The sequence below is a fragment of the Corvus brachyrhynchos genome, unplaced genomic scaffold (assembly GCF_000691975.1).
Source record: "Corvus brachyrhynchos isolate BGI_N302 unplaced genomic scaffold, ASM69197v1 scaffold671, whole genome shotgun sequence".
Lineage (NCBI taxonomy): Eukaryota > Metazoa > Chordata > Aves > Passeriformes > Corvidae > Corvus > Corvus brachyrhynchos.
In genome coordinates, this window is record NW_008236441.1 from 52,498 (window position 1) to 79,452 (window position 26,955).

The following is a 26,955-nucleotide window of genomic DNA, read 5'->3' on the forward strand; positions in this document are numbered from 1 at the left end:
AGAGTGCAGCAAACAAGTAGGGCTTAAGTGACTAAATTTATGGTGAATATATTCAATTAATTTAATTTTTTTTTTTAATTATTGTGAATTTAGAGTTTCTTTACCAACTAAAGTACTTTAGAAATCAGCTTTGCTGGCCAACATCACCCCAGAGGCCTTGGCCTTGACTCACCTTGGTGCTGCCAGAGGGCGAGGATCGGAATTTGCTCAGGTAGGACCTCAGTGTATCTGCCCTGAGGTAATAGGGCCCGCGGGTCCGCATGTCCAGGAACCTCTCCAAGAGCTCGGGCCGGTACTCGGAGAAGTCCAGCCCCTCCACAGGTCCCCCCTGGGCCTGGGCCATGATGGCCACTCTGACATTGGGTGCCTGGTTGCCAGTGCAGCTGATCTTCTGCATCTGCGTTAGCCTGTTCAGCACAGACTCCACTCTCGACTCCAGACCTCGCTGGGAGCTGAATATGCTTTGACCGGGCCCAACATCACTGACATCGAAGCCAATTATCACGTCTAAGTCACAATCTGAGTGGAGAATGAAGAAAGAGAGAAGAGCCTCATGGAGCAATGTGATTTTTTGAGTAATGGCTTTTCTAATTACTCTTTCAGTCGTTAGTGAAGACACTGCATCAAGAGCTGACACCACTTGCTGCACAAGTGTCTTCTGTTTCCTTCCACCATAGCAGTGATAACCTTGGAAAACCTGCATTTTATTAATTTTATTTTTTTAATTTTAGCATTGGAAGGAGCTGCCTAAATCAAGTCCAAGAGAAATTTACACTTTCGTCAGGCAGCTAAGACTGCTCCTCTCTCTCCAGCACATGGAAACCTGTCAGTACTTGCACAGTCTTCACCTTCTGCCTGTGCTTGAAGTGACACCCACAGAATCACAGGGAGGTGTTTGAATTCTGTTTGATATTAGCCACACTGCTTGGTTAATATCTTAACCACACTTGGGATAAGTTAATACCACCAGCAGTGGTTTGCTTTTCCTAGCACTCAGTTCTTCTTTTCAGCTGGAGCTGCTGTTCAGCTCAGGACTGTTGTGCCTCTCCTTCTGCTTCTCCAGAGGTTCAGGAGATGCCTCTGCTCTAAGTCAGAGGGCTGAGCCATGGTCAGTCGTGCTGGGAGTAGGACTGGCTGTAATGTAGTAAGCAAAACCATCTGCTGGGAGTCTGATCCGACAGCAATACCAGCTCACTTACTCACCACAATTCCCCAGCTTGGCTTCTGAAGTAGCCAAATCATGGGATTCCTTCTTAAGGAAATTTTATCTTGAACTACAACCACTCGTGCCCTGGTTTTTCCTCATATACCTGTCATGAGATCAGGTGGGCATCCTGGATGATCTGGCAAGGGAAATTCTGTTTTCCCCCTCCAGTGCGTAAAGGGATTACAAGAGAGCGGACATAGGCTTTGTTCAAGGGCCTGGAGTGACAGCAGGAGGAATGGCTTCCCACTGCCAGAGAGCAGGGTTGGATGGGATATTGGGAAGAAATTCTTCCCTGTGAGGGTGGGCAGGCCCTGGCACAGGGTACCCAGAGAAACTGTGACTGCCCCATCCCTGGAGGTGTTCCAGGCCAGGTTGGACTGGGCTTGGAGCAATCTGGTCTAGTGGAAGGTGTTTCATGGCAGGGAGGTTGGAATGAGATGATCTTTGGGGTCTCTTCCTACTCAAACTATTCTAGAATTCTGTGATTCTATGGTTTCCAGCACACCATGGCATGCTTGAATGGCCAAAAATTCCAACTGGCTTGTAATAGACACAGGGAGGGGAAAAAAGGGCCATCACTTCTCATTTTGGCACTAAAGAAGTTGGTCTGTCAAGATGATGCTGGTATCATCTCCCTGTGAGAAAGTCCAAAGTGGGATTTAGTTCAAAGGCTAAATGCAGTGTAGGAGGCTGGTGATTTACTGCCTGGCTGTCACATCTGAAATGAATTCCACCATGGAACATCACCTCTGTGGTGATGTTACACCAGTCATTCACACGCTGAAGGCCATGGACTGGCAGCTCTTGTACCAAAAGTTTGCAGCCCTCATCAGACTCCTGGAGGAGGAATGAGCCCATGCTGCACCTCAGGCTATAGGCAAAGCACAACAGTAGGGCAGACAAGTCCATCAAACACGCTGGATATTAAAAGCCACCCTTGAGAACGAGCATATTATGAAGGAATTGTCCTTACCTCTTGTCACATCTGTTGTTCCTGGGCACAATCTCTCCTCCATGGCAGCTTCCAGCGTGACCAGGACCTGCTCATTCAGCTCTGACAGCTCCTGGGCTGTGGATACTCTGAAACTCATGGCGCTCTCACTGGCCACCTGGCTGACTTCCTTCAGGTCGATGTTTCTCACACCGACTGCGAACACCTTGACGCCTTTCTGCGTGATTTCCAAGGAGGCCCTTGGCGCATCATCCGTAGACTTCCCACCTGTGACGATGAAGGCGATCTGGGGCACCCTCTGGTCAATCCGGCTGCCGGCCTCCTTCACAAAGTGTCTCTCCTGGATGTGCTTGATGGCCGCACCGGTGTTCGCCACCCGCCCACCTTTGTAGATGACTTTGCTGATAGCATCTAAAATCTGAGCTTTGGTGGAATGGTCCTTGAGGAAAAACTCATCGGTGACATCTGAGTTGTACTGGGCCAGTCCTACCTGGATAGAGTCGCCATCCCTGTAAATGGCATCCACCACAGAGTAGACAAACTGGAGAACTTCTTGGAAGTTATCTCTCCCCAGATTGATGGAGCCATCCAGCAAAAACACAATATCAGCCTGCTTTTTACCTACTGAACAGATTACAAAGAAAACACAGTTGTTAGTAATTGTTTGCAGCATCTATAACATGTAAGCTGCTCAGGGCTTTGTGAAGTAGCACTTTGCAAATGAAATTTCTCTCTCCTTTCTACCATTTCAGTTTCATTGACCTTTGGCAGGATTTTACATCCATACAAGAATATTTTTGTGTAACGCTTCACACAGCATTACTTTTGATAGGCACCCTCATCTCCTTTCAAATTTAATTATATTTTTTTCCTAACTCAACAACTTCAAGGAGTTCTTTTAATCAATGCAACCAAAGGTTTGGGAATCAAAAGGTGTTATTACGGAATCATTTTCACTTTATACAAATACCATCTATGCTCTGCTCAGAAAAGTCTTCAGGATGAATAGCAGCCTTACCAGGTAGGAATGGTCCAGGTGAGTCTGTTGTAGGTATCGGGAGCTCATCAAGAATATTCTGCACCCTCTGTTCTAAGGTCGAGAGTCCTGTGAAGTCCTGTACCACAAGCACGCGCCCAGGATCGTTGGTAATGATCTGCAGCTGGTCCCTGTCCACATTCCTGGCTCCAACACCCAGAGGTTTGATGTTTGTGGAAGTGATCACTCTGGCAGGTCTGTTTACATCATCCTGGGACCGGTCTCCAAGGATGACGACCAGGTGCTGGGGCACTCCATCTTCTATCCTGCTCCCCGCAGACTTGATGAAGTAGTTCTTCACCACGAAGTCCAGGGCTTTGCCAGCATTCAGGGGTGACCCACCTCTAAGCCTCAAGCGGCGGATGGCTTCCAGGACAGCGTTTTTGGACTTGTGGGTCTTCAGGTAGAACTCAGGGAAGACACCATTGCTAAACTGAACCACCCCAATACGCACTTTGTTTGGCCCCACTTCCAGCTGCTGGACAATTCTGCTGATGAAATCCCGAATATGAGCAAGCCCATCCGGCCTGACACTGTCAGAGCTGTCAATGAGGAAGACTATGTCCTTTTCATCTCCAGAAACATCTGTGGGGAAGCGAGAAGAGGAAATTATTGGTGTGCCAAGCCTTTGCTTGAGCTTTGCTGGAGGATTTCTGTGCTGCTTTCGTGTGAGGCAAAACCACGTGGCATATTTTGGCAAACTTTAGGAATGGTACTTTGGGGAGCCTCTCCAAAAGGGCTTGTGTGCAAGTGGGAATGTGTGTCTGTCTAGTGCTTGAAGTATGCATTACTCAGAACCTTATCTGTTTCATTCATTAATACTCTTATCTGGATTTGTCACTGTTTCCAGCTTTATTTTGCCCCAGATTTATGCCTGTTTCCTAGAAAGCTGCTGAGTGGGAATAGGCAATTTTATACATTGTGTATTTGAATTGAAATTGACCCAAACAGGTGTCATATTTAAGTACTTGACTTGAAAATCTTAAGTTATAATGTATTTAGGTACTTGGGTAGAATTGCCACCTATCTAAAGGTTTCCTTCCAAAATTGTACAAGTGCTACAACTTTGGTTTTAACTAAGGAAAACCTTGACTTAAAGAGAAGGTCTTTTTGGGCAACATTTGCTTGAGTAGCAACCCAGAGAGAGCCAGTGCCTTACCTATGGGAGGTTGCACATCTCCCAGCAGCCGCCTGATTTGGTCCACAGTCAGGGTTTCAATTGGAGTCAGCAGCTTCTGCTCGAGGCTGGGCAGTTCCTGGAAGCTGGAGACTTGGAATATATATTCAGGACTAAGGGAAATCTGTATCATCTCATCAGTATCCACATTCTTTGCTATCATCATAGGTGCCACCCCCACTTGCTTGACTTGGAGGGATGGATATTCAAAGTCATCGTCGGACCTGCGGGAGGAGAGGATGACCAAGAACTGCGGGACGCCCTCCTCTATGCGGCTCCCGGAGGGCCGGGTGAAGATGGTCTTGGCCACAAACTCCAGGGCCTCCCCCACGTTCACCAGCTGGCCGCCCTTGGACCGCAGCTGCCTCACGGCATTCTGCACCTCGTCCTTGGTGGAGTGGGTGTTGAGCAGGAACTCCACATGGGGGTGCTCACTGAACTGGACCACCGAAATCCTGGTGGTGTCGATGCCCACGTCCAGGTTGTTCACGATCCTCCCGATGAGGTCACGGATGAGGTAGAACTCCTGGGCGGCGTAGCGGGAGCCATCAACCAGGAACACAATGTCCCTCTTCACACCCGCTGCAGGAGGGAAGGCAGTGGTCAGAAGAAGCACCAGGAATTACTTATGGAGAGCAGCTAAGCTCATCATCTACGTCACTGACCCATGCCCCTAGCCATGGGGAGGGTACTCCTTGTCTCTCTGCCTGGGATAACTCCTGGGAGCCCCAGCAGGGAGCTCTGGGTTCAACCCAGAGACATGACCAGTATGATAGGCACATCCTAGGGGGTGCAAGAACAGCAACTTCCAGAACAAAGGAAGTGAGAGGGAGCAAGGGGACACCTGGAATAATAATTCCTTGTGGAATCTCCACTCAAGAAAGCACGACCTGGTGATAGTCCTTACTCAGGGCAGGTTGCTTTACATTCAGAACCACCCCTCTTTCTTTGGCTTTGCCCTCTAGGAAAGATTCTATCCTATTATTCTCTCAGCTTCTGCCTTTCCAGGATGACTTTTTGATTCCTAATAAAGTGTTTTCTGCAGTGATAATTCAGGTCAGAGCCTGAATTATCACAGAATTTCACACTGATAAATGGGGATGGAGGAAAGTGGTCTGGCTTAGAAGTGAAGGAACAGAGTAGGACATTTAATTTCTAAGGGACTGATCCGGGGCGGATGCTCTTCATCCCAGGCATACGCTGGCTGGATTTCATTCCAAGGGAGGCCAGAAATGTAAGATCTGATCCTTCTCCTGATGCCTGCTTCAAATTTCCCTTTCCCCAGTGAATGAGGGCGGCAGAACTAGGAAAAATCAGCATGTCTTACATTTAGCAGAAAGCTGACCTTGATTATTAGCGGTGTGAAGGTGTCCCTGTAGCATCTAAGTGACACAATTTCCATTCCAGAAGGAACAACATGGACTTAAAATCCATCCACTTAAAATAAGATTAAAGCATAGCATTCACTTCGTGGGTCTTCCATGTGGATGGACCACCTTGAGGGGCTGGGCTTAAAGGTGGCTCAGCTTAATTGCACAGCTCCTACCAACCCTGAGTGCACCAACAAGGAGACCAAGACAGACTTGTAGCCTTAGCCGTGACTATCTTTGCTTTTCTCAGTTTGTGTTGCAGCCATGATGTTACTAAACATCATGTTTTGCCACTGGCTCTCGGTGCAGACACAAACATCTTCTCACCTGGGCTGGGTGATGTAAAAACCAGGTCAGGGGCAAGAGACTCTATCTCTTGCTTGGTCAGCCGGATGACTCTGTTGGAGACGACCTGCTGCACCGAATCCAGCTGGCTGAAGTCGGGCACAGAGATAGCAAAATCTGGGAGGAAGGAAATGGTCTGCAGCTCTGTGAGGTCGGCATTTCCGATCCCAATGCCGAAGGGCACCGTGCCACTCGTCTTCAGGACCACTGAGGGCCTCCTGACATCGTCCTGGGACCGGTCAGCAGTCAGCAGGATCAGGAACTGCGGGACGCCCTCCGCTATCCTGCTGCCACTTGACACTGTGAATACATTCTTGATGAGATAGTCGAGGGCTGCCCCAGTGTTCAGAGGAGACCCTCCCATGAGCTTCAGCTGCTGGATGGCGCTGATGAGATCTGCTTTGTCCTCGTGGGTGTCGAGCAAGAACTCAGGCTGTATGGTGTTGCTGTACTGTGCGACAGCCACACGCACCCTGTCACGGCCAATGTCCAGGCTCTCGACAACTCTTTGGACAAACGTCTTCAGGAGAGGGAAACCTCTTCTGACACCATCCGAGCCATCGATCAGAAACACCACATCCTTCTTCTCACCTCTCTCAACTACTGTTTGAGACAAGTAAGGGAAGGGGGGGAAAAGTGAGATTCTCTTTTGCAGTGACTAATAGTCTCCTCATACATTGAACCGAAGGAGTACAAAGCTCAGAGAGGGGAAAGCGAGGTGTCAGGAAAGGTGGTTCAGTTCCTTTGCCATCGGATGCAATCCCTGGTGAGGAGGCAGATGGGTGGAAGTTGGTGGAAACCGGAGTGCAGCGCATTCCATGCCTTACCCACCGAGTCATAGAATCATAGACCCATAGGAAATAGGGTGCCAAGGGACTTCTGGGTGCCATCTCTACCTGAGGCTGGGAGAAGCCAACAGCTGGGAGAAGCCAACAGGGAAGTTGACGTGTGGCTTTGCAGTATGCAACTGGAGTCTGGGATCTTTTGTTCCCAGGAAACAATGAGTTTCTGGATGAAATAGCGTACAGGGAGTGCTCACAGGGAAGCAGTGAAAAGAGGGAGAGAAAGCTTTTCTGACTCATCAGTGAACTTACGAATAAATACTTCTGGAAAGAAATTAGGAAGTTGCAGAAAAGGACATCTAGCTGAAAATGCTGAAATGCTCTTCTAAAATGCTAGATACTGATCTTTGGGGTTTTTTCTGTACTATCTTCAGGCAGGAAAAAACATGCTAATTGTGACCAAACTATTCTCCTTTAAAAAAAAATCTAACAAAAAACCACAAAGAAACAAACAAAAAACCTCAAAATCAAGACCGTGAAGTGTCAAAGATCAGAGAACTTTGACATGTTATGCTACTGACCAACAGAATTGCAAAGCTTTGGCTTGGCCAAGCAGAAAACATCACTGCCTCTCAAAAACAGCAATTGCTGGATGACATCCCAAAAAGTGCTGTTGGCTTGTTTAGAGTGAGGTCTAGGGGGACAAACAGGAGCATGATCCACCCCTCTGAAGAAAGTATTAATTATCTACTTATGAATGCTTAGCCATGTAAAGAGTTAGCAAATTGAATTCTAAATGCAGGCTTCAGATCAAATTTATTTCTTAAGAGGATTGTTGGAAACCTGGTGGGTTGATGCATAGGACAGGAATATTAATGGAGGTGGGAAGAGGGAGCAGACATTGCCTGGTGTATCCCAGTTTCATACCTCCTCTAATTTTCAGGAACAAGGGAAAAGTCCTATTAATTAATTAAGTGCCTGGGTAGCAGATAAAGAAGAAAACAATATGGGTGCTCTTGTGGAGTGGCTCTCCTTTAGCCAAGAATACTAGGAAAACTGGGTGGATGCAGCTATCCGTGAGGAAATAGCACAATTACTAATAATCCTTGGTGGTCAAAGGGATTCCAAGTGGTCTGGGCAAGACAGAAATGGTTTTAAAAGAGAGGATGGAATTCAAGAATGCTAATTGCACAAGTCTTGATTGAGACAGAAGCTGCACAAATATGGGAGGGGTCATGAATCTGCATGGAAAAGATGGGGTAAGAGATGACAGGGGATGCCGTTGTCATGCTCTGGTCATTTGGGCAGGCTGATGTTGGAGAGTCGAGGGTGAAAATGAAGAAGAAAACCTACACAACCTACAAGGAAGGACTGAATGAGCTGAGTACACAGCTGGTGACGGGAGGACTGAGACCAGACCTACATGTCAAGCCTAAAATAGACAAAAGGCTGCCACACCAAATTCAGGAGCAAGCTGGCATCTTGTGTTCTTCTCAGGTTGAAGGAGATGTAAAAGGCTTGGACTGTGACTAGGGAGACAGAAGTGTAACATGAAGGGAAAGCAATGAACGGATTGGTTGTGGAATCTGGGAAGTCTCCCCCATAGGGTTTCCAGAACAGATTAGACCAATGTCATCTAGTTCTGGGCAAAAAGATCTTGTTGGGGACAAGGGCATGTAGCAGATGGCACCCTGAGAGTCTTTCCAGCCCTATTTTGTTTTTATGTTTCTATGATTCTAAGTCCATCTGCCCCTTTATGGAGAGATGATATGGATGTTATTACACTTTTCCTTGTTTCCACCTCCTGTTGGGAGTCGAGCTAATGCTCCAATTAGGGCTGCCTAAGGAAATCACACGGCTAGACATGAATAATTTCCAGTACTGCAGTGCGAATTTATTATTGTGGCCATGTGATTCTTTTGACGATTTTTAAAAAATTATTCTTCAATTAATCCGTCTCATCTACTGAGTTTGAATGGTAACTGAGTCAAGAGCATCTGATTTATTGGTGTGTATGTAGAAAATATAGAAACTGCCATTATATCCTGGAAGAGATAACAGAGGACGAGTGAATCCAGTGTGCTGGATTCCACTCCTTCAGAGAAGAGAAGATGGAAAGAGAAATTGAGACAAGCCAGTATTTGCTTCTTTTAGCCCTTGCCCAGCATTGCACATCAATTAATGCAACATCTCTAGGGCAACAACTCCCTGTTGGTTCAGGTTTGTCCCATGTTCTACACACTGGAAACAGCACCAGCTGCAGCTCTTGCAGCTCTTTGCTCTTTGAACAAAGGCATTTTCCCTACTTATCATTAAAATTTGGTTTGGAACTTAATGCTTTGCTGGATCAGAGTGTGAGCAGAGGAAACTCCAAGTACAACAGCAGTTTCTACATAATCATTTTAAACATCACCAGACCCAAGTGCTCCAGTTACCAATTGAGTGGGGCATGTAAGTCATGTCTTTCAGCCTCTTGGAAACCCCGAGGCTCCCTGTACCTGTTGGCTGAAGCTGGACTGTTCTCAACAGGTTGACTATGCTTGGCTGAAGCTCTGAAATCCGTTGGAGGGATTCAACATTCAGAAGGAACTGCGGGGCGTAAACAATCCTTTCCAGCTGTACGGGGTCGGCATTTTTGGCTTTGATACCAAAGGTTACAACTCCAGCTTGCTTCAGAACATCTGATGGCTCCTCCACATCGTCGGTTGATCTTCCAGCAACAAGGAGGACCAAAAACTGAGGAACCCCTTCTTCGATCCTGCTTCCAGCTTCCTTCACAAACAGCCTCCGTATAGCTTCATCAAGTGCAGCTCCAATGTTCAGTTGCTTCCCAGTTTTAATCTTCATCCTTTTCACTTTGACAAGCATGTCTTGCTTTGATGGGTATTCAGCAAAATCAAATTCAACTTGGATGGTGTCACTGAACTGAGCTACAGCGACTCGCGTGGCATCGGGACCCACATTCAGGTCAGAAATTACTTTGTGTACAAAATCCCGGACGGCAGGAAAGCTGCCCAAGAGGTTGGCTGAGCCATCAATCAGGAATAAAACATCTTTCTTGCTTTCTAGAATAAATTCACAAATGAAAAGAGGGGGGGAAAAAAAAGAAATGAAAGCATTTTTCTTCTTATATGTCATCCTAGAAAATTGTCTACAAATTAGCTGGGTTTCAATCTTTCAATATTCTCATTTACCAAAGTATTCAAAGTCTGCAGGATTATACAGCATCTGAGGAAGAAGGGGAAGCAAGGACATGCCTATCCTAAGACTCTATAAATTCACATCAGATCAATCATAATCAGAAATTGGCTGATTCAGTGATGTTTAAGGTCTAGCAATATGTTGACAATACAGGCATGAAGTAAAGCAGCAGTGGAGGGTTGGTTGGGTTTTTTTTCTATTTAAAGGCTCAGTAGGCAACAAATAGACAGTTCATGCACAGGTACACAAAGCATTTTCTGTGTCTTCTCCCACTTGCATCACAAGGAGCATCTAAATCCATAAAAGCCTTTTACCTCTTTCCATTTTATGCCCTTTTGATCTCATTGAATACCCAAGGCAAACCCAAGCCTCTTGTACCATTGTATTAATCTTAATGGTCTCCTTTCCATAGTAGCCCATCCTGGCAGTTCTTATGTCTTCATGGGCACATAGCCACAATAATGGAATTTGTGAGCAAATACCTGTTTAAAAAGCATTAAACTTGCCAACAGCTTTTGGGTTTAATATTGGAGGATAACTTCGAATTTCTGGAGTCAGATCCAGCCTCTCTGACAGCCTGATGACACCACTTTGACCAAGTGGTTCTGGGGATAGATTTGTCCACCTGTTCCTGGCTAGACCTCTGCTCCTCTGTGCTCTTTGGCATGACTTTAACCTTCCCACACCACTTCTTGTGGTCAAAATCTCACGCTCCCATTGCCTGATTTAGTGCACATGATGCATTTACAGGTTGTGGCCCTATTATGGGAACAGAAAGGGAACACTAGAGTCAGTGGCTGGTGGGCGCAGACTCACTCAGGTCCTCCTTTGGTCCTGACCTACCAAAAGATTTAAAACTGTGCTTTTAAAGTGTGGTAGCCATGACTTGAACAAAATTAAGAGCTGCCAGTGTCAAGCCATGGATTCACAGAATCATAGAATGGTTTGGTTTGGAAGGGACCTTAAAGATCATCAAGTTAAGCACAGCCATAACCACTTGGATGACTCAGGGCTTGGACATATGTCAAGGTGTACATCAGAAACAAGAAATTCACTTAAACAAGATTAACTTCATGCAGTCAGCATGCAGGAAGGTAGGTATTACCTGTTGGGGCGAGTGGAACCTCTTCCACACCTCCACTAACATATGTTGTTATAGGCTTATTTAACTCCTGGGGTAAAGCTGCCAGAGCACTGAAATCATCCATAAAATACACCATTCTTGGATTAAAGGCAATCTGTTCAAGTTCTGCCTTATCCGCATTCCTAACGCCAACAGCAAAAGTCAGCACTCCGGCCCGAGCTAATTCATTGGAAACTTGGAGGAAGGGATCGGCAGAGCTCCCTGCCATCACCAGGACTAGGACCTGGGGCACTTGTTCATTTATTCTGCTCCCACCAGCCTCCGTGAAATGATTCGAGAGCACAAAGTTCAGTGCGGAGCCAGTGTTCAGCACTGACCCCCCCTTGGGCCTCAGCTGCCCCAAACGCTGGATTATGTCTGATTTGGTTTGGTAGGAGTACAGGGAGAACTCGGTTTTGGGAGTGTCGCTAAATTGCACTAAGCCAACTCGGATTTTGTCACTGCCGACATCAAGGTAGTTAACTAGGGTGGCAACAAAGTCCCGCACAAAGGGGAAGTTGGCATTTCCAACGTTGAGTGATCCATCCAAAAGAAAGATGATATCCCTTTTGGTTACTTGAACTGCAGTAGAGCACAGAAAACAACATGAGACATCACAGAAAACAAAAATGGAAACTCTTTTATCATGTGTGCATGCAGGATACGCCGTACACGCATGTGAACCGTGTTAGGGGGGAAAGAGGGAGAGAGAGAGAGGAGCAAGAGTGTGATCAGCACAGAAATAACAAGGACCTTGCTGGACATTACTGGATTGAGCAGGGAAGGGTTATCAACTCTTTTAAATGTCAGGATCAACAGCTGCCTAAGGACACCTGCCTTCTTGAGCTCTGCACTTAAGTGTCTGTTGTTACAGACATCCACTTTGTGGGCTGTTGAAGGGGGAGAAATTTCTCACTTTTGGCAGTAAGCAGCCAGCTCTTGGTTTCTTTTTTTAAGGTTAAGTCTTTCCTGGGCTATCTCCAAGCGTCTGAGCTCCAGGACACAGGTCTACACCCTAAAGACACCACAGGGTCATCATCATCACCCTGTGCTTTTTTTTTAGCTCTAAACATATCCAGATCATAGACCAAAATGCCAAGATTTTAAATAAAATCTCGGAGAACTGTTGTCATCCAAGACATCCCCTTATATGCCTTCCTCCAAATGAGTTGTTCAAGAATTTATTTATGCCCATTGTTAATTCTGCACATTATCTTTCTGTTTAAAGTATTTCTGGCTAGATTCATTCATTCTCTAGCTTGCCTTGTCCCTGTAAGCATGCTGTTCTGTATATAAAATATATAAATATTGAGCTATTCAGAACAAAAAGGAAAAAAGGACTCTTTGGAATAAAGAGATTGCTCTCAGATTTTACAGATTGTCTTGGCTTTCTGTATTATTAATTTTTCCCAGAAAAGTGCCATTCAAGGCCCAGGGTGATACAATATCCAGTTAAAATACAACTGCTCAGTGTCAAAATCAGTTTTGTTACTACCAAGAAAAATTTGTAGGGGTAGGATACGATCACTTGCTTATTATGGGTGTCAATAGCTGTGAGCACAAAAAAAAAAGACTGGAAAAATAGAGAAGCTGCACAAATGACCTTTAAAGAACAAGAAAACACAGGAACATTTTTAATTTACATTGAAAAATAAACGCGTTAGGTTTGGTGTATAGCCATGCAAAATTGTATTAGCCGGAAACACACTCTGAAACAAAGCTTATTAAATGACAAGTCCTGTGATATTCATCTTCATTAAGGACAAGTATTGGCAAACCGATTTCAAAATGTCTTCTTTTCATGTAACTCAGACACATGCTTTAATTCTTTCAGGTTTCTTTTCTACTGCAGTTTATAGTTTTAAATTACGTGAGAAACTAGAAAAAAATATGGACACAGTTCAACAACCATTTAAGCCAATGGGAACCTCACTATTGATCTTACTGGGAGCTGGAAGAAATCCTGGTTTTCTAAAGTTTATATGCCATGAGACAGAAATACAAGGTTCAAATAAGATCTAGTGCAACACAGATTTAACCTCAAGCACCTCTATTGTGAAGAAATCCTGAGAAATTTGCTATAAAATCTCTGTGCACCTGGAACATCTCTTGAAATGCAGGGGGAACTTCCTCAAAAGACACGACCCTATCGGATTGGTTGCTTGCAAATTCTACTGATATCAATGGCAAGGACAACTAAAAAGAGTCCACTGGTTCCATGGAGCTTTGTATCATCTTCCAAACAAATTAAATAAAAATCAACACTGAAATGTCCTTGTATGCCTCTTAGGGCTTGGGCTGAGTAAATCATAAGAAAACTAAACATGTCCTTAAAGGATGAGTTTCAGTCCAACAGTGTCAGCTCTGAATATCTCCCCAAACAAATGCGCTTATGTTCTTTACACTTCCAAAGAAACCCCTACTTTCCTGAGCAAACACGCACTACGGATGATTCCCAAACTGAGGAAGAGATTGTAACATTCACAGGTGTCCCATTCATAGACTACACAAACCCTAAGAAGAGTAAAAGCCTCCACTGAACAATTTAGGTACCTAACTAGTAAAGCACATCTTCCACATCCAGACCTTTAAATGTCGGTTGCAAAATCAGAGCAGGACAAAAATCTCCAGGAAGGAATGATGAAGCTGTAACAACAATCACACTACCAAGTTCACTGGCCTGTTCATGCACTCACATTTAACCATGCTAGGACATGCATTTGATGCATTTTTCCCCATTATCTCTACACGTCATAGAATAAGAAAATATAAACCACATTCCTCAATTAGAAAAAGGCCATTAATTACCTGGTGATGGCTCTTGGACAAGCACTCCTCCAGAGAGTGTCCGGATAGGTGACAGCACTTCAGGAAGAATGGCTTGCATGAACTGAAGGCGGAAGTCGTTTGGGTTGAACACAAAATCTCTTTCATGAGCAATTTCTTGAAGCTCTGTCAGGTCGGCGTTTCTCGACCCAATGGCAAGGGTCACTATCCGGTTCCTTTTCATCTCTGCCGCGGCTTGGTCAACAGCATCCCTGGACTTACCCCCAGTGATGAGCACCAGCATGGGGAGCACCCCTTCCTCTATCCTGCACCCAGCAGCACTGGTGAAGAAGTTGTTCCTCACAAAGTCCAGCGCTGAGCCAGTGTTGAGTGTCGTGCCACCCATGAGCTTCATCTTCCTCACATTGGCCATCACATCCTTTCTGGTCTGGTGGGTGTTAAAATAAAACTCTGGCTTCACAGTGTCTGCGTACTGTGCCACCGCCACTTGGATCAGGTCAGGTCCAACCTCCAGCCTTTGGACAATTTTGGCAACGAAATCACGAATTGCGTTAAAGGGGGCAGCCCCCAAAGCAGTTGAACCATCTATCAGGAAGACTATATCCTTCTTGTTCACTTCAATAACTGCAAGTAACACATGAACATCATGTTAGCCTTCAAAACACTCTGCATCAATTCTATGTCAACAGCTCAGCAATGTTTAAGACCTCTTGTTTGCTTTTTGCTTGGAGTACTGTTACTCTCAATGCCTTTAAAAAGGTCTTGCTTTCCGAACAGAATTATTTTTTAGGGTCTAGCAGAGAGCTAATAATAAATCTGACTGTCTCCCCTTTCTAAAACACCGAAGAGTTAAAGAGTCGCAAAAACTGTGATTTTTACACACTTGAATATTAAAATGCATGTACATGTCAAAGCAAGAATGAAAGGCAGTAAGGAGAAATCTTGGCACTCAACAAGCACATGAGATAAAATAAGCAGGTGATGCTCCTTCAATCTGCAGAGGAACCACTTGAATGGTGGTGGTTTGGTGTGACAAGTATGAGGTACCTGAGAGCAAAGACACAAGGAAAGACTAGTCTCCACCTACTCAACATACCTGGATTTTGGGTCTTCGCATCCTAAATCTTATTTCTTATCTAACAAAACCAAGTTATGGTTTTTCTTCGCACAGCTGACCCAGTCATGGATAGGCTGGATTATATTCTAGTGGCCTTGTCTTTAACAAACAGGTTCCCTGTGCTGTAACTTCTGAAACTTTATTATTGATGATGGCACAGGACACAGGAAGAGCACAATTAGCTTTCCAGTGCCCTGGCTAAGTTTAAAGAAAGATAGTTAGGCAGGAAAAAACCCCTGTTGTATTGCATTGGAACCAAAGCATCGTCATATTTAGTACAGCAAATATATTTTTTAAAAGGTAAATAGTAACAAGACCAATATGATTGTGATAACAGCATTATACATGATTATCATGGTGCCTAATCTTAATACCATCTTTTAGACAAATCCTCTCACATCATCACCTCCCCAATTTCATGCCATTGACATGAGAGAGGAAACCTTGTGTTGCTTCCAAGTTATGCTTGAGCACTACAGATCATTGTGTTATGTCAGACTTGGTGTATCCTTGAATCACCCGCCCACCTAAGAGCTCCTGAGATGGGTTCAGGATTCAAGGAGGAAGGTCCATCACCTCCCAGGCTCACTGCCACACCCAATGCACAGCCTGGGGAGAGGACAGCCGGCATCGTGGGGATCTCACACCCCTCAGGGCAAGCGGTAGCAAACACTGCCTTGCCCTGCCTGGACGGAGAAGAGCAGCCCCCAGCCCATCAGGGCTCCTCTGTGTGGAGGCTGTTTGCTTTGGATTTCAACAAAGAACAAAACTTTGGCTGCAGTCCTCCTTGGCCAGACACCAGCTGGCCATGGATAGTGGTGCTCCCAAAGGCTGGGTGCTGTCAGGTTTCTCACTATGGGTGAGTGCCATGAGACCGAGCTGCCCCAAGGGGTGACCTGGAGCAGGGTATGACATCTGTGACTCATCTGCCCCTCTGCCCTCAGACCCTGAAAGACCTGCCTGCACCAGCAAGTGTGAGCCTTTGCAAACACCTCTCATCGAGTTGTGCTGGAAATAGTTTCATTAAGGACCAATTGTAGAAAATGGAAGTTTAAAACTGCATGCCATGGTGCTGCCAGGCATAAAATGAGGAGGACATGCACAAAGCAAAGGTGATGGTGCCCTCTCCAAGCCATAACCTCAAGTGAGCTGCCAGTGGACTGCAGTCGTCTGCCCAGGCTGTCAGAGCAGAGCTACGCACAAAGCAACAAGAGTTTGTGTAAATGATCCCTTTCCCAGAGCTATGATTTCCAGCATTCATCCCTCCAGCCAGGTTTTTTTTCCTCCTTAGTTATTCCAAGGAGGAGAGGGCTGGAAACAGGAAACTTTCCAAATGGATAGCTAGGGCTGACATTGATGCTTTGTTATCACCCAGGAGAAATGTCCAAAGCACATCCTTAGCTTGTCAGCAGCTAGAAACCCAAAAGTGGAGACCCTGGAAACTTTTGACTTTTGGAGGAAATATCAAAGGGGCTTTGGAAAGATGAGGGAGGCTGGGAAGGAAGAGTTCCCTCTGTTTCTCATTCCTGTTGCATCTCTCAAATCCCGCAGTTTTTTTGCGCAGAGGAATGCAAGAACCAAACCCAAAACACACAGGAAGAAACAGCCCACAGTGCTGGTTTGCATGGACACAATTAGTGCAAAAGCCTTTAAGCAGGGCTGTGCACATCTCATAGGGTTTAATCCAAAGCCCTGTAAAGCTGATGGCAAGTCTCCCAAGAATTTCAAAGGATTTGGGATCAAAGCATTGTATCTTTGACTCTCAAAGCTGGAAATGTTGAAGGGTGTCAGTGTCACCCAGCCCTGCATAGTTCCATCCTCGTTGCCGTGTCAGCTGTCTGGTGAAGCACCTAATCTAACTTAATCATCCAGGCTCCCCCAGTAGGTGAAGGAGCAGAAAGGCACTTTGGAACACCCCTTCATCCCAGGATGAACAGCTGGAGAGCTAAAGTGAAGCTAGATGTCTTCAGTATTTCATAGGAGCACTTGGCACCTCAGGGTTTGGCATCCCTTTCGGGCTGCGGCGTCTCCCAAACTGCTTTGCACTGCAGCATTCCAAGCTGTTGATGTGAATCAAGAAAACCAGTCAAAATTTATTTCCATGGGTGCCAGAGGTAGGAAATTCCCTAAAGCTCCTTTGAAAATACCCACTTCCCCATTTAGCACATCCATCTGTATGTAACTGCACAGGCTGATGTAGCACCTTCCACAAATGAGCTGGCACTTCAAGTGAGAAATATGCAAATGCAGATGAAACAAATGTACCGAAATTTTTTAATCTTGCCATTTAAACTGTAAAAAGTCAGACAGGAGGAAAGAGAGGTTCTCCACTGAGTTGCACGGATCCCAGCATATATATTTTAGCTACACATGCTGACTTCATATTAACTGGCTAAATATGGTTCTTGTGGGGTGCTACAAGAAAAAGTTCTTAATGTTCTTTCTTGGAATAATCAAGGCAAGGTCATAAAATGATCTTTAAGGCAAATTCGTCCCTTTGATTTAAGCCACAGGATAGCAATCATGTTTAGGCATGGATCAGCAAAGACATCTGGAATGCAGTTTTATATGTCAACATACACCATGAAGAACAGTGTGTACAGAACTCCAGACTGACAACGGGATCCCAAAAGTGCTGTTAGCATTAAGCATCCTGTTAATTAAGTGCAGCAGCTCCAGGCTGGCCCCTTCCAGGGGTCTCTGCAATATGACATATTGTATCTTTCATAAATCACCTATTTGCCCCATAAATCCAGATATTCAGTATTCTACTGCACCCAAGCTGATGCTAGCCCAGAAATAATGTCAGGGGAACTTAAGGGTGAAAAAGTGACCTAAGTGGAACATTAACACCTGCATTTTTAATTCCTGTGGCCTCGTGGAAAGCTGTAAACATCTTCTTTAGCTGATTGATCACGGGTGGGGATTTGACTTCAGAAGAACTAAGGGCTGTTCTGCCTTTAAGTTCAACAACACAGGAATGTCCGCCTTTTACCAAGGGCAGCCCAGAGCTTCAGTGAGTTGTGGAATTTTACTGTTTTAGCAAGCAATTGATTTCAACTCTGGTATGTAGGGATCCATTTAGCATTCCTGTTACCTTCCTCAGCCACATTTTATGGTCATGACACTTCCAAATGACATAAAATGTAAGCTTACACAGCATAAATGTTTTTACAACTGGCAGTGCTGCAGTGTTTACTCCCAGGGTGTTTAGATATCCCAAAAAGGATTATATGAGCTTTTCTATACTCTTTTTATTTTATACTCTGCTGTCTTTTAAAACACCCCTTGTCATGCCAGTTATTGCAACAAGACCTCACGGTTTTTGAGAGATAACCCACTGGGCCAATGAGTTTCTGCACAGAAACATCGTTTCTCCATAACCAGACCAGAGAGACGAGTTGGGAAAAAAAAAAAAAAAAATTGAAAATAATTAAAGCTTTAAATATGCTTGTAAATCGTGCAAAAGCTCAATCGTTCATCAACTCACCGAAATGCAAGGGTCTTGAAGGGCATACATACCTTCAGTCACAATGGTTGGGGCCGCTAACAAAATGAGTCTTTGGGCCACTCCAACAATGTTGGGCAGTAATAATTCTCGAAGAGCATCAAGGTTACGGATATCCAGGGCAGTATAGGCGAAGCTTCCATCAGTAGCAATCTGCTGCAGCTCTGCACTGTCAGCATTCAGGACCCCAATGCTAAACGAAAATATACCAGCTTGCTTCACCGCTAACAAGCCCTCTCGGATATCATCACTAGACTCTCCACCACTTATCAGCACTAAAATCTGAGGCACCGCTTCCTCTATCCTGCTGCCTCCTGCCTGGGTGAAGAGGTTCTCCACCACAAACTCCAGTGCCGCACCGGTGTTCGCTTCCTCGCCCCCGCGGAAGCTGAGTGCCTTCACGGCATCCAGGACATCCGCTTTTGTGGAGTAGCTGTTCAAAGCGAACTCGGTTCTGGGTTGATCACTATACTGCACCACCCCAATGTGTATCTGCTGAGCTCCAACTCTGAGGATTTCAATCAAATTTACAAGGAAATCGCGTATGGCTGGAAAATTGACACCTCCGATGTTGTTTGATCCGTCAATAAGGAAAATAAGGTCAGCAGACTCTTGAGCTTTAAAAAAAAGAAATGCAAAAGGTGAAAGCATTAAAATGAGTGATTACATGCAGTTGTAACAGTGTTCTGACATGTTTCTTGGAAAACCAGTGAGAAACACGAAAATGAGAAAATAAAATAATGTGATCACTGAGGAGGTGACTTTTTCCTCTTAGTTCTGCATTCTGATTGAATATGAGCTCTCAGGCCCTGCCCAGTAGCATCCACAACCCATCAAGGGAGGGTTTGAGTGGACAGAACACAAGCCAATGGCTGTAGTAACATGGGGGTCAGCATTATTGGCATGCAAGGAGAAACCTTGGCAAAATACAGTTTTTGGAAATCTAGATCCATTCCATCATTGGCCAGTACTGTCCAAATATTTAAACAGAGCCAAAAGAAAAAGGTGGATTTTGGTGGCAATTCATGCTGAAGGTAGAGGATGAGGAGGTTTTCATCATTGCAGCCTTTTATTTTTTGGGAGAAACATTTACTGGATGCAGGGGAAGTTTCAGCTTCTCTGTCACAATTCTGCTCTTTTGCTGGTTAAACACAGAGGCTGAATATATGGGCTTCTCCCACCATGAAGAAGTATTATTTGAAATACATTTGTTAGAAACAATTTTAAAGTTTTTAGTTATTTTTCTTGCACTGTACCTCTTTGACCAGCTGCCAGCATCCACCTGTTATTTGTCTAGGAGTCTGACCCACACAATTCTCAACCCAGGCCACACAGCAGTTGTGTCACTTTAAATATTTTGCACAAAGATGGGTTGATTATTGGCAGAGGGGTCTGGTCTGTATTTTTCATATGGATTCTGGATATTCAATCAAGGAATGCAGAATCAGGTTAAAAAAGGGTGATGAAATCAGTCATGACGCAATTATCCAACTCTAGTTGTTGTGGCCATACCCAGATGATCACAAGCATTTGCTGACAACATACCCACCAAACAAAGCTTGTACACGGCATGAACATGGAGTTGAGGGGAAGTATTTTTGCTCTGAGACTTACCAAAGCAGACCCAAAATGCCCTGGTGTCTGCTCTAACTCCTTTTGCTCAACTAATTTTACCATCGACATCACCGAGAGTTCATGCATGCAAAAAAGAGGGGGGAAAAGACCCCAAAGCATGCTCGGATGTTTCCATGCTATTACTCTCCCCTCTCATTAAGAACTCAAATTTCAGACTATTTGCAAATGACCGACAAGCGACATTTGGAAATCTCTCTCAGTCAGCTCTCAACTTTTAAAAGCCGAAGGTGAAACCAGCAGCAAAGCTGGCGTGTGGTTTAGCAAGTCCAGGAATAAACCCAAGGTCTTTGCTATTAACCAGCACTGCCAGTAATTTGTTTATTTCTTGCCAATTTAGTTGTTTTTCTAGTACATGTTTTCATACACCAGGAGACTCAAATAATGCTGCAATTCCAGCAACAAAGGAGAAGGTCTCCAGGTCACCATTGCTCCCCTGGACCAACTCAATGGCCAGTGTTGGCTCAGAGAACATCACCAGGGTTCAGAATTTCAAGGAGCTCCAGAATTTATTCTTCCATCAAGGCAAAATTTAGGGGTGCTTAGGCTTGGTTTTACTGAGCCGTTTTCAGTAGGGATGTACACGTTCTACTTCATCATAAAAATGAAAGGGAAATCTCACAGTGGTTTAACCCAGGGCTGCTTTAGATATCCTGGATATCTTTTTGGAGGAACAAGATTCCAGGCACTAATGACTTGCTCCCACCAAAGAGAAAATAGATATGAAACAGATGTGTTGGATAATTTGTCATCACCGTAAAAAAACCTTGTACATCAGTGCACATTTATGGAACAAGCTGGTGTGGAGAACAAATAAAAGCATGCTGGTTACACAACTAAGCAAAGAGGGTCAGATGAGACAGACAGCTCAGATTTAACAAATGCTTCAGGGCAAACTTGGGGCTGACTGTCGTACTTACGTGAGTCAGCTCCAGGGACTGCCACAGACCAATAGTTCTGGTTCCCTTTACTGGAATCCTTTACAGGACTGGGGCTTTTTTACAGTTCCATTTCATATTAGGGCTTGTTTCTAACATAGCATCCATGGCACTTTTATACATCTTAATGCCACATGTAGTTATCAGCTGAATAAATGACTTCTTAAACTCTTATGCAGATATTTGTACCATGTTTTGCACACTGTTATCGTCCAAGGTTTAGGACCTGTAACATCTTTTCCAGTGTTTACCAATACTCTGTATATCACCCATGCAAGTCACACAGGGACAACACTGCAATAGTAGAATTAACTTAAATTTGTGCTATAGGATGGGAAGGAAATGCTTGCAAAAAATACCTTTAAGCAGAAACAAACTTGGAAATGCATGATATACACGAAGTAGGAATTTGGCTTTAAAGCTTTTAAAGGAATGTCTGTGATTCCAGATGTTTCCATTCAATGGGGTTACCTGCTGGCATGGCCCAGAGGAGGACAGCCAGCTTCCAGAGACCAATTCCCCAATTGATTTCAGCAGGGAAGCACCGGGGTCCTTCATGGCTAAGATGCCCAACAGCCACCGGAGTGCTGTCAGCAGGCTGGGTGTTAACATTCATTTTCCACATATACTGGTGTCATTTCCTTAGCACTGGTGAGCCTTTTGTCATGTTTGTGGGGCAGCTACTCCCCTGTGGCTTTCCTGTGACCTGGATATTTGCCCTGGCAAGCGCTTTGCACGACAAAAACACACATGAGCACGGCCTTTTGGTGTTGCTTGGTGTCATGCAGTGATGGAGAGCACCCAGTGGGACTGGCGTGAGGGTTAATCAGGCAAGACAACACAGGGAGATTAATGTCACACTGCCCCATGACACTGCTGTGGCCTTATGTCGCCCCACAAGCTCTTGACCTTCAGATGGAGTCTCAGGAATAAAAAGAAAGGTTTGATCCCCAGGACTTCTGTTTTGAAAAACAACAAAAAAGCTGCTCAGAAGGCCCTTACCATGCAGGAATTTCATAAACAGAGAAGGGACGGAGGAAGACTGTCTTTTTTTTTTTTCCCAGGGAAATTGGGCCCTGTCTTGTAGTCAGTGTAGGTCTGCTGAAGCCAATGTGGTTTCAGGGAGGTTTCAGTTATGGGAAGGGTCCGGTGCTCCAGCAGGTGGAAGCAGTGGGCTCTCAGAGAAGACTCTCCAACCACACACCTTCTCCAGGTGCATGAGAAGAGAGGCTAAGGGACAGCTCAGGGGTGAGCTTTCAGCAGAGGAATCCCCCACCCAGCCCGTTTTGCTTGTTTTCAGTGAAGAATGTGACTTTCTGGAACGGCACACTGCCTATCTCCCTGTCCCCCAACCTGGTTCTAAGGGGACATCCATCACGGTGTCTCCGCAACCAGCAGCCACCTTCTTGGTCTCCAGAGGATTTTTGGTCAGGGTCACCATCAGGTCTGGTGTGTTCATCCCCTGTTTCCCCACCTTGGGAGTGAACAGGACAGGGCAATTTACTAACTCTGCCGAGCTCCCTAACCTTAAATTTCCATGCCATATGTGCCAAAGGATGGCCACAAGGTGCCACTTGCCCATTCAAGGATTCCTGCCCTGACTCCTGTCAGCCCTAGCTCAGTCTGCAAACAACAGCACCTCAGCAGCTGCAGACACGGGGCCACGTGCTTCAAACCTTTGTTTTTAAACCTCTGAACGTCCATCTCAGTCTTGCCCCTACAGAGTGGCAATGCCAAACAGCACAACGCCAGCAGATACCACCAGTCAGCCATTACCTGTGATGTCTTTAACCAGTCCTTTGGCTCCAGCCCTTTCTGGAGTCATGGAGGAGCGGACACTCGCCACTAAGTCTCCAACTATGCCGTGGAGAGTGGTAAAATTCTCTAGGTTGAAGCGGTGCGTATCGAGGGGTTCGCTTGCTACTTCCTGTAACTCCCCTTCCACTGGGTCCTGAACGCTGACCGCAAACAGGTTTATACGGGCCGAGTTAAGGACAGATGAGGGCAGAGCCACATCATCCCGGGGCCGTCCGTCTGTTAGCACTATAATAACCTGGGGCACGCCTTCACTGGCTCTGCTTCCAGCAGCTTTAGTGAGGTGCTTCTCGATTAGGTACTCTAATCCTTTTCCAGGCTCGGTGCCTCCCCCCACGTAAGTCATGTTGGCAATATGGGACAGGACGTCCCGGGTGGAGAGGTAGGTATTTAACTGGAACTCTGTGTGCGGGTTTCCGCTGAACTGGACCAGGGCAAAGCGAAAATCATTTCCTCCCACATCTAAAGCTTTTACAACATCATACAGAAACTCTCGAACGAGTTGGAAGTGTTCCTTCCCAACGCTCCAGGAGGAATCCACTAGAAATATTATATCAGCCACGGCAACGGTTTTGACAGCTTTAAAAAAACAGATGGGGGTTTAGGATTTTTTATCAGTCAGCACAAGCATGCCTCCTTCTTCTCCTCCTCCTCCTCACCCAAACAACCAACAGCCTCCTTGGCATGGTGAAAGTGAAGCTCAGCTTCCCCTTGTGGCCCGCAGCAAAACGAGAGAAACTGGTGAACAACCAGGCAGCCACCAGAGCCCTGGCACCGTGGTGCTGGGGGATAGGAGGAGACAGCATGCCACCTTCCCTGCCCAGAGAGGGGGAGCCGAGGTGCTTCTCCCCTCCTACACCCTCACCCGTGGTTTGGACACCAGCCCTGAGCCAGAGAGAGACACCGGCAGCTTCACCTGTGAATTCAGGCTTGCTGTTTCCAGCTGCCCATGCCTCTTGCATGGTTTTTGCTGGCTCAGGGCTTTGCTGACTCCATGGCAGTGCTCAGGGAAGGAAGGACAGCTTGGTTTAAGCAGCCTGGGTGCTGTCTTGAGTTTTCCCTATTTTTCCTGCTGTTAATACCCACTTAGTGACCCACCAGCTCTGGTCCCAAAGGCGCCAGCACCACTTTTTAAAAAGCCTTTCTGCAGGTCAGTGGCAGTGCTCTTCTCACTGCTAGAAGCCCTCCTACACATGCAGGGAGGGCAGAACAGCTCTGCCCAGGAGAAGACCGTCTCAGGACCACCCTGAGTGAAGGTCCCACACCCCAGTGCCCTGCAGAGCATCCTCCAAGGCACGGCACTGGCCAGTGACGTGCTCGGGGAGGCACCGTGAGTGTTGGCCAAGGCCTGCGTCCCAAGGACCCTCAGCAAGGTGGGAGCTGAGGAGCAGAGGGTCATCCATCCACAACATCCACAGACATGCATGTTAAACACCAAACAGTGAGAATGAGTGGTTGTACAGGGCCAAAGGCAGGTGAAGCAACCCGGGCTTACCTGCTTGCTGCTGGGCACCAACCGAGCCAAAGCCTGAGAGCAGGAGGCAAAACATTGCCACGAGGGGCAAATGTCGATGTTTCCTCATTTTGCTCTTTTATCTGAGTTTTCCTTTAATTCTCTTTGTTTCAAAGCACCTGAAGTGAGACCTAAGGGAGAAAAACAGGGAGAGTGAGAAATAGCGGCAGTGCTGGCCAGGCACAGATGAGGCATGAGGTGGAAAAGTCAAACTGTGTGGGTTTACAAGGCTTTTGTGGCACTTTGGCAGGAAAAAAAATTCTTTGCTGCTGGGCAGAGTCTGCTTCATACAGCCATCCCTTTGGAAGAGGAACCCTCATTCACATAATTGACCTTTAATCACCTCTGTGGAATTGGATGATTTTGTTTTGCCTGTGCTGTCCCAGGCAATACGTAATAGATAGGAAAATGCTTAGGTTTCTACTACCAAGACACACTGTGGCCTCTCACCTGCCCTCCCCACCCATGGATGACCAGCTGATACATCTTGGCCAACATCGTTCCTCTTGCTGTTGCCTCTTCTCACTTTATTTCTTCCAAACATCACAATAATTGCCCTGAACTTCACCCTTTGCCTCAGCTCACCTTTTCAGCTATCCCAAATACACAAATGGAAATTTAAGCACTCCAGACCCAAGTGAGCCACATGATCTGGCTGCGCAGCAAAAAGCCCTTGGACTCCCCCAAGCTCAGAGCCCCAGTTGTAGAATAGCCTGCGCTGGCTGATCATATTTTGGAAAGGCACCAAGAATAATATTTTATCTGTTGGAGCCAAAAATCTAAATTAAGCAAGTTTCTTATCTATGATCCACCTGGCAAGCCTTCTGAAAAAACACCTCCGCCACGAAGGCTGTGTTTCTGTTGTCGTAGAGATGACCAATTTATTATTTAATCTTCATTTCCAAGCCTAAATAGCAGAAACCAGCAAGGCTTGCTTAACTGGGAAAATATCCTCCAAAAGGGAACACAGTGATTTAATACCTTTCATTCCCCAAAGGAGCTCGATTACTCAAATCAGCCAAAAGTGACTCCACTACATCAAACTGTCAACCAGGTCATCATAAAAGAAAAAAAAAAGGAATTCAATTTTCTTACTACCATCCTTGCCAATTCCATCAATACAGACAGTTATGACCAATACAAGAACCTAAGAGGGCTAGGGGGAAGAGTAACTCTTTTTTTTTTTTAGAAAAACTGTGGTAATTATCCTGATGGCCATGACTGGCATGGCTGGAAACAGAGCCAAGAGTTGGGAATACAGGAAAATTTGGAAATAAGCAGCTAACCCAGTTCCACTGAAGAGACATTCCTCAGGGATATCAGAGGGCAGCTCTGTGGAAAGAAGGGGACAACTTCCAACTGGTTTTCTGAAACCCAGTGCGATCCTGACACTTCCTCTGGGCTCCCAGCATGTCAAAGCTGGGCTGGGGTCTGGTCTTTCTTGGGAGAAGAGATTTGCAACATTTGGTCTTCCATGTGCTCCAGATGGAATTTACAAATGTCTTATAGCATGAGTCTGGCAAAAGCTCTCCTCTGCCTTTCCCCCCACAACATTTGTGAATAATAATAATAATAATAATAATAATAATACCAGGTGGAGAGACATTGAACAGGCCGCCAGAGCCAGCAGCTAGCACACAATGTTAATCAAGACATGGCAAAGTCTTCCCTTTTATTGGCAACCCCTGCATTTATAGAGGCAGCTGCTGCAGCCCAGAGGTATCACTGTCATTCCTAAAGAGACTAAACCATCACCTTTGTGAGCTGGCACCCATCCATCCCCCTGGCTGTTCCAGTGCAAGCCAAACCTCCCAGTGCCTCCAGCAGGAGCAAACCTGCTCGGTTGGACCGTGTCCCTGATGGGCAGCTTGCTCCCAGAAAAAATAGTTTTACCCAAAGGACACATGAAGGGGATTCGTCCCCTGAGCACACAAATACAGAAAAGTCTGTAGGTCCCACAGCTGAGCTCTGCAAAAAGCACAGAGCTCATGACAACCACCCACCCAACCCCATGGGAGAGTCTTCCCTCTGGGAAGAGGCTTGTGGAAGAGCTGCAAGTTTTTGAGTGGGATTCATTTGCAGCATCCATTGGGATTGTATAGAAGCCTAGAAGAGCCTAAAGCACTGGAAAACACTCTCAGGCAAAGGGTGGGATTGTTGAGGTGTCCTGTGCAGGGCCAGGAGCTGGATTTTGATGATCCTTGTGGCTTCCTTCCAGCTCATGATATTCCATGGTTCTATGATTCAAGATGTGTGTGTCTCAAACCCCGATAGCTGTGGAGCCAACCAAGGATTGTTGGTAATAACAAGCAAGGATTGTTGGCAATAACACACTCAGGGAATGGACAGGATGTGGCTGGAGAAGGAGCCACGTGGAGGTAGGGCAGCATTTTATGGGACAAACATCCTTATTCTGGCTAGGGGAGATAAGCACAGCACAGGGATCATGTTG

The 26,955-nt window shown here is 45.8% G+C and overlaps 1 protein-coding gene across 13 annotated transcripts in view; it reads right to left on the reverse strand.

Annotated features, from left to right (window-relative positions):
* Window positions 1-26,955, reverse strand: part of COL6A3 (collagen type VI alpha 3 chain) — a 58,320-nt gene that overhangs the window by 24,703 nt on the left and 6,662 nt on the right. For 5 of the 13 annotated variants that reach the window (XM_017747104.1, XM_017747102.1, XM_017747105.1 and 2 more), the window contains exons 2-12: window positions 24,486-24,634; window positions 22,952-23,569; window positions 18,620-19,222; window positions 14,002-14,604; window positions 11,176-11,775; window positions 9,368-9,934; window positions 6,070-6,690; window positions 4,355-4,954; window positions 3,178-3,780; window positions 2,181-2,783; window positions 173-519 (exon numbers count right to left, since the gene is read on the reverse strand). In XM_017747104.1, coding sequence (XP_017602593.1) covers window positions 173-519; window positions 2,181-2,783; window positions 3,178-3,780; window positions 4,355-4,954; window positions 6,070-6,690; window positions 9,368-9,934; window positions 11,176-11,775; window positions 14,002-14,604; window positions 18,620-19,222; window positions 22,952-23,569; window positions 24,486-24,573 — 5,853 coding nt within the window. In that variant the 5' untranslated portion in view covers window positions 24,574-24,634. The remainder of the gene's footprint in view (window positions 1-172; window positions 520-2,180; window positions 2,784-3,177; window positions 3,781-4,354; window positions 4,955-6,069; window positions 6,691-9,367; window positions 9,935-11,175; window positions 11,776-14,001; window positions 14,605-18,619; window positions 19,223-22,951; window positions 23,570-24,485; window positions 24,635-26,955) is intronic. The other 8 variants (XM_017747107.1, XM_017747111.1, XM_017747110.1 and 5 more) reach the window with 6 other exon arrangements.